The sequence below is a fragment of the Dipodomys merriami genome, unplaced genomic scaffold (genome assembly GCF_024711535.1).
Source record: "Dipodomys merriami isolate MVZ:Mamm:240054 unplaced genomic scaffold, mDipMer1.0.p SCAF_1, whole genome shotgun sequence".
Classification (NCBI taxonomy): Eukaryota; Metazoa; Chordata; class Mammalia; order Rodentia; family Heteromyidae; genus Dipodomys; species Dipodomys merriami.
Genome location: NW_027202270.1, coordinates 88,480,917 through 88,488,926, shown reverse-complemented (window position 1 = coordinate 88,488,926; position 8,010 = coordinate 88,480,917). Strand labels below are relative to the sequence as shown.

Here is an 8,010-nt window from a genome sequence, read left to right as displayed (position 1 = left end):
ACTATCCTGCTCTGGCTGGCTTTGAACCACAAAGCACAGATGCCAGTCCCAGCTGAAATTACAGGCATGAGCCATGAGTGCCCAGCAGAAGATTTTTTTCTTCAATATTTAAACAAAATGATAACTTTGTCATTTGTAAAATTAAGAAGGTAGACTACATCTTTGTGACTCCTTATTAGGACTGTATATTCTAGGAACTAATAAAACAGAAATGTTTTCTGAGCCATATCCATTAATTTTCTTTTTAATCAATAAAGTAAAATCAGATATTGTCTCTCAAAAATCTTTTAAAATAAGTACCTTAATTTTGTATTTTCAGTAATTTTTTCATTGCATCTTTCATATCTTTGTTCCTTAGACTATATATTACAGGATTAACCAGTGGAGTGACCACAGAATAGAACAGAGTTACAATTTTTTGCATTCCAGCTCTATGACCAGATGTTGGGCTTACATACATGACCATCACTGAGCCATAGAAAAGAGAAACCACAGCCAGATGGGAGCCACAGGTAGAAAAGGCCTTTTTTCTTCCAGCTGCTGAAGGGACCCTCAATACAGCTCGGAGGACCAAAACATAGGACCCCATGATGAAGAGAAAGGGAATAAATAAAAGCAAGGAACTTAAGTAGGAGCTAGTCAACTCTATCATGGGGTCTCTGGTACAGATAAGGGCTAGCAGTGGACCTGGGTCACATAGAAAATGGTCAATAATTCTAGATCCACAGAAAGTCATCTTGGAAATGATAGTGATGGGAACTAGGAACCAGAGGAAACCAAGTACCCAGCAGCTGATCACAAGGTTGTTGCAGAGATGTCTGGTCATAATGGTAGGATAGTGTAGAGGCTTACAGATGGCAAGATACCGATCAAAAGCCATAACTGCTAGGAAAAAACATTCTGTAGATCCCAAGGAAAAGAAGAAATAGAACTGGAGAAAGCAGCCAGAGAAGGAGATGACCTTGGTGTCAGAGAGGAAATTGGCCAACATGTTGGGGACTGTGGAAGTGACATAGCAGATCTCCAGGAAGGAGAAGTTGGCCAGCAGGATGTACATGGGGGTGTGGAGTCTCTGATCCCAGTACACAGCACAGATGATGGAACCATTGCCCGTGAGGGTGAGGATGTAGATGAAAGAGAAGAGCATGAAGAGGAGGATCTGGCTCTGCCTGGGACCAGGGAAACCCAGGAGAATGAAGCCAGGAATGGTGCTGAAGTTGCTGAGGGTATTGATGTCTGTCATGTGTCTGTGAGCTGTAAAAGTGCCAGCAGTTACTGAATAATACAAAGACAAATTGTGACCCAGAAATGTCTTCAACCTATTTGAGAAATGCCAGGTACATATAATAATAATAATAATAATAATAATAATAATAATAATAATAATAATAATAATTGTTGTGCCAAGTCCTAAGGTTTGTATTCAGGGAGTAGGCATTTTCTATGAGCTTTTATGCTCAAGGCTAGCATTACCACTTGAGCCACAGCTCCACTTCTGGCTTTTTGGTGGTTAATTAGAGATAAAAGTCTCATGGACATTACTGATAGACTGGCTTTGAACTTTGATCCTCAGATCTCCTGAGTAGCTAGGATTACAGTGTGAGCCACTATTTTTGTATAATTTGAAAATACTGTTCTCTGGGACACTAGTATGTAAAAGACACTGGAAACATGAATTGCTAATGGATATACATAGAAATTCCCTTGTTGTGAAATGGAAATATGCAGATTAAATAAGCCAAAAATCACTGAATCATCATGAAGAAAGGTGCTACTGTAGCTATCATTGAGGTAAAGAATAGAACATCACTTGTATCCTAGACATTTCCTCTCGTGCTATATTCTAATCACTACCTCAACTTCTCTGCTCTCTACCTGCAATATTCCTTCCCTATGGAAATCATTTTTTTTGTTTTTTTAAAAAATAATTTATTAACCAAATATGTACTTCTCAATAATTGTTACTAATTTTGCCTGCTTTCTTTTACTTTGCATAAGTGTAATTGTACTACCTGACTTTTGGATACTTTCTTTATTTCAATAGTAAGTTGTCAAATTATGTTGTATCTATCTACAGATAATTAATTTTTACTGTCCTATACTATTGCATGTGTGATTAAAGCGTTACTTTAGATATTGTAGTGTAGATGAATATTTTGGTTGATTTCTAGTTTGATGCTCTTGGAAGAAATTTTAGTATGCCAAGTAGTTTAGCTCTCTTGGCTCACATCTCCAAAAGGTGTATGTATCTTCAATTGTAATAAGCAGTTTTCTTTGATTACTAAGCAGTTTTTTCCTCCTCTTCCTCCTCCTCTTCCTTCTGTTCCTCTTCCTCCTCCTCCTCTTCCTTCTGTGCTGCTGCCGCCACCGCCACTTCTTTTTCTTTTTTCCTCCTTCTTCCTCTTCTTTCTTCTTCTTCCTCTTCCTCCTCTCCTTCCTCCTCCCCTTCTTCCTTCTTCTCCTCTTCCTCTTACTTCTTTTATTCTAGTATTGAGCTGGTCTCACACTTTTCATCTTCTTGTGTAGTTAGGCTTATAGGTAGCTGTGTACCATCTACATAAAGTAGATTTTTGCACAATTTTTAAGTTCCTATTGACAGTGTATGAGAGCTGTCAGTGTTCTGTAATGTTAAGGTCTTTACCAGGTTACTGAGATATGAGAGATAGATGCATTTTCACAACTTGTCTTTTTCTTTCTTTCTTGTAATAATATCACACTGGGCAATATTCTTCTTGGCAGTATTTTCTCTTCAGAACAGATGGTTATATAATTTTTTTCCTTTAAAGAGAATATTTTATGCGTGATAAAGAAAAATAGTCTTCAAAATCTAATGTGGAACTCTTTAATGCAGGATATAATTTACAGGAGCTCTGAGAATGTCATTATCCATGTAGAAGTCTGTGATCTACCTCAGGACATTACCAGGTATTTCTCTCCTATATGTCTAAGAGAGAGTAGTTGAATTAGTTCATTTAGGAGTATCTTCCTGAAGAGTAAATTTCAAAGAGAAATTTCTTTTAGCCTTGATATCAATTTGCCTGAAAAGTTCTTATGTAGAGATAATTGGGAATTGAGCTTAATGTTTGCACCTAAAAAACTTTCACTAAAATTTACAAAATAAATGAATAAATGCACTTAGTTTATTTATAAATAAAATTTATTTATGAATAAAATTAAAGAGAGAAAGGAAGGAAAGAGATCATAGCTACCAAGAGCAAAGCTTAGATTGTGTGTGACTGGATACAGTATAGCTGAAACCATGTGGAATCACTTTTTTCCATTAAATAGTTGACTAAGCTATTTGATAATGCAATCTGCTTCTATTAATGCAGTTTTGTCCATCAATGCCAGATACAGCTAAGGGATAGTCAGCATTAATATGATTTTTCTGAGATAGCTTTTTGTCTGTGTTTGAAGTAATATGTTTAAAAAGTCCTTTACCTTTCAATCTCGTTATTAAAATGATGGAGCCTGTCATTATTGATACAGTGTTAAAGTAGATTTATCACAAAATTGACAAAAAGAGAAAACTTTTTTTCCTCCCTTTCTAGGCACTCCTGAGCAGATGTCCTATGGACTGTTTTGCTTCTGCACAATGGCTTCATGTTATGCCGAATTAAAAAAAATCTGAACAATATTAAAAATGAACAATACAATTTGTGGGTAGGGACAGTAGGAAAAAACTGGGAGATTATGAGGGAAGGGGTGTCATTGTCTAAAAAGAAATATACCCTTTACCTGATTATGTAACTGTAACTCTTCTGTACATCAACTTCATAATAACCATAAAAACTTAAAAAATCCCAACAATCTTTGTTTACTAATCTTGCAGTAAGGTCTTCAGTTTGGTTATTACAGCTCTTTGTACATAAGACATACATAGAAACATGAATATCTAGTTTATTTTATCTGGATTGCTATATGATCAATCAATCAATTGCAAATTAGTTTTGGAAGTTGGTGTAGTTGACAGTAATCTATTTGGAATTTCCCAAAGAGTAAGTCTTCTGTGGCTAAATGGCAGTCAGTATTTGTCAAACAGCAGTTGGTTGCAGCATATTTTTTGTTTCTTTCTTGTTTTTTTCAGGGAAGGGAAAGATTAGCAAACTAATCAATATTTTAGAATTTATAAAATGAATGCAAAAGCTTTCTTCTGCTAGTGCTAGATCTGATGTTTGTGACAGTAGGACGCATGTGGTAAATAAAATTTCCCAAGAAATTTATATTTTAGTTTATATTGCCTCAATCTTTTTAGTATCTTAGCCCTGGGAAGAACAGATCTTGATTCTTGTATGACAAAATTACATTTTTTGAATGTCTTTTCCATTCTTATTTTAAGAACTTGTGAGGGGCTGAGATATCAAGTATTTCTTTCTTTTCAAGATGTGCTTAAATCAGACATAAAAATAAGTTTTATATAATACTATTTTCATTCAGGATTAATATTAATGATATGCCATTTCTGAGGAAACTGTTTAATCAAAATCTCTGATCTTCAAATGAGACTGTTAATAAGTGTTGGGGCCAGAAGGTACATGGCCAATGAATAGAGGTGCTAACTAATTTCCTGTAACATGTGAAGGTGATTTGGATTTTAAATTCTATAAAATTATCAATGTGTTTTAGGTCTGCAGCTTTAATAATAATTGGGAGAAAAGTCATTAGCAAATTCTATTCATTTGCAAGGAATATTCAATTCCTTGCAAATGAATAGAATTTGCTACTAATGATTGAATATCTCCCCCCCCCCCTTTTTGGTGTTAGTCTTGAGACTGGAACTCAAGGCCTAGGTGCTATCCGTGAGATTTTTTTTACTCAAGGCTAGTCCTCTACTAGTTGAGCTATAGCTCCACTTCTGGCTTTTTGGTGGTTAGTTGAAGATAAGAATCGAAATAGAATTTTCTGTCTGGGCTGGTTTCAAACCATAATCCTCAGATTTGAGCCACCTAAGTAGCTAGGATTACAGATATGAGCCGTCAGAGCCCAGCTCAAAATACATTTTAATGCTTTAAATAGTTAAATATTCAATAACTTTCTATTTTAGACTACTCTAGTTTAGTTACATTTCTTTTTCATATATATAATTCTCTATATAAAACTATATATGTATATAAACTATATATAACTTTATATAATAAAACTATATATAAAATGATATAAATACATATAACTTTTAATGTTCTAAAATGGCTATAATCATACCTTTAAAAGCTGCAAATTAAGCCAGGCATTCATGCCTTATGTCTGTAATCCTAGCTACTACGAAGCTGGGATCTGAGGACTGCAGTTTGAAGTCAACCTGGGCAGGAAAGTCCATGCAGTTTTTACATCCAGTTAATCACCAGAAAGCTAGAAGTGGAGCTGTAGACTGCAAACTTTTTTTGGGGGGGGTCCGGTCGTGGGTCCTGAACTCTGGTCCTGGGCATTGTCCCTCAGCTCTTCAGCTCAAGGCTAGCGCTCTACCACTTGAGCCACACTGCTACTTCCGGCTTTTTTCTTTTTTCTTATGTGGTGCTGCGGAATCGAACCCAGAGCCTCATGCATGCAAGGCAAGTGCTCTACCACTGAGCCACCTTCCCAGCCCGATTGCAAACTTTTAGGGAAAAAAAATCCCAGGCTCTGAGTTCAAGCCCCAGTACCAGAAACAGTTTAAGAAAGATAGGCTATATGTGGCTAGAATAAATTCAGAGAGCTGTAGATAAAAGCTTTTCAATTTTGCAGCTACATTATTTTTTTACTATTGTAAGCTCTATATCACCTTTTACCTGTATCAGGAAAGGGAATCCCAGACTGAAGCTTCTTACAAGTGCCTTTCTTATTTTCTTAGAGAGCTGTGTCCGTCTTTTTGGCAGGAACTGTTGGAGAGGAAAAGTGCTAATTGTAATGAAGATGCTTGATTTTGTTCGAGGCAGGATGAAGAGGCAATAAGCAGAGCCTGCTAGGAAGCAAATTACCCAGTTCCTCCTGACCCTTGAGGATCCACTTACTTCCAAAAGCAGAATAGTGTCAAGAGACAGCTGTGTGCTTGTTATTTAGTTCCCTTGGGGCATGCCTTAATTTCTATTTTTAAAAAAGGCAAGTTGATATGCGTTTGCTTCCAATTTCTTATAAGTGAGACAAAATACAACTAACTAACTTACTAACTGGGTTGATTAATTAAACAACCAATACTTGTGGCCAGTGAAATCTCTTAGAAACCTGAGGGCTTCTCCTCAAGTGCCTGCAAGTGAACTAACATTCACAGGAGTATGCATGCTGGTCTTCCATGCACAGCAGTGCTGTGGTACTCTCTTGGAATTCATCTTATAGAATACAACCTCATTAAAGGATGATCATGGGTTGAGTGCTAGATCTTCAGCTGGTGGTATTGCTGTGAGAGATGATGGAATTTACATAGGTTGTAGCTGGAGGAGATAGGAGACTAGGGTGTAACCTAGGGTTTATTTTTGGTGCCTGGCCCTTTCCTCTCTTGCTTCTGTCAGCTAAAAGGTGAATGGTCTCTACCTCATGTTCCATTACTATAAGTATCTGCCTCTCTCTCCACTAGTCCAGAATCACCAGACCCAAGAATTTTGGACTGAAACCTCTGAAACCATGAGTTGAAATAAACATTTCTTCCTAAAAAAACTGTTTATAACTGGCATTTTGTCATAGCAATGAAAAGTATGACTAACATGGAGATCATGATGAGACAATCAGAATTTTGTCTAAGCACAGTGCTGTGTGACACCCAAAAAATACCAAACATTCTCTTGTCTTGGCTAAAATAAGTATTGCTGTCCTTCCCTCCCTCCTTCACTCCTTTCCTCATTGTTTAACAATCTCCCCTCTTCCTTCTTCTCCCCCCCCCACTCTTTTCTTTTCCCTTGCCTCTCTCCCATCTTCCTCTCTCTTTCTCTCACTCTGGTCTTCAAAATGAGCTTTGTAAGTATGAGGACTTCTAAAAGAGTTTTGGCAGGATTTTAAAGGAGTTTTATGGCAGTACAGGGGATTATAACAAATGATACAAACATGACTTAAGGAATTTTAACATGTATACATCTGTAAAATCCGCACTGTGATAGTAATTTTATTATCATGCCCCTAAGTCTCCTGGTACTCTTTACCATCACCTCTCTCTTACTCCTCCTTGACTTTCTCCATGGAAACAGCTGGTCTTCCCACTATTATTGAGTTTGCATTTTTCTATAGTCTAGTTGAAATAAGCAAAGCACAGGAAGACAAATACTGCAGGCTGTCATTCACTTATGTGTTGAAGTCAAAACATTGATCTCATAGACAAAGTTGAATAGTGGTTAATAGAGGCTGAGGGGAGGAAAGAATGGAGGGAGATGGTTAACTGGGACAGAAGACATTTGGATAGGAGCAATAATTTCTAATGTTTGATAACTATGGCTGATGTTAATGCATGTTTCAAAATAACTGAATATTCATAACAGAGAAATGATTTGTGTCTGTGGTGATAAGTATATGTCAATTACCTTAATCTGATTACTCCACATTATATTATTTAATTGAAATATCATTTTGCTTCACAACTATGTGCATTTGTGTTAAAATAAAAATATATAAATGGACTTAGACCATTATGCATTTTTTGTAAGACCTTTACCTCCAATGTAATTATTTGGATATTCATCTAAGTTGTTGTAGGCATAAAGTTAATTTCTTTCTATTGCTGAATAATTCTATATTGTGTAAATATATAGAATTTGTTCAATATGTCATAGAGATTAAGGCTTTTTCCATATCATAGCTATTGTGAATAATTTGCAGCAAAGATAGGAAGTACTATTTCTCATTATTGATTTTTTTTAGTATCATTTATATATTCTGGAAGCAAGTACTTCAATAGCTATATGGTTTAAGAACATTTTCTTCCCTGTCTGTGCTGTGGCTTGTCTTTCTATTTTCTTAATAGTGTTTTTCAAAGTGCCGACATTTTCACTTTGATGGAGTCCAACAAATCAATTTATGATGTGTCCTTTTAGTCCTTTTGTTGTTGTATCA

General features: G+C 36.1%; 1 protein-coding gene across 1 annotated transcript; it reads right to left on the bottom strand.

The window, feature by feature from the left end:
• Positions 1-301: 301 nt before the first annotated feature.
• LOC138840141 (olfactory receptor 11G2-like) lies at positions 302-1,291 on the bottom strand. Its single transcript, XM_070040003.1, has one exon. It carries the CDS (start codon positions 1,241-1,243, stop codon positions 302-304), a length of 942 nt encoding a protein of 313 aa, XP_069896104.1. The 5' UTR covers positions 1,244-1,291.
• Positions 1,292-8,010: the final 6,719 nt, after the last annotated feature.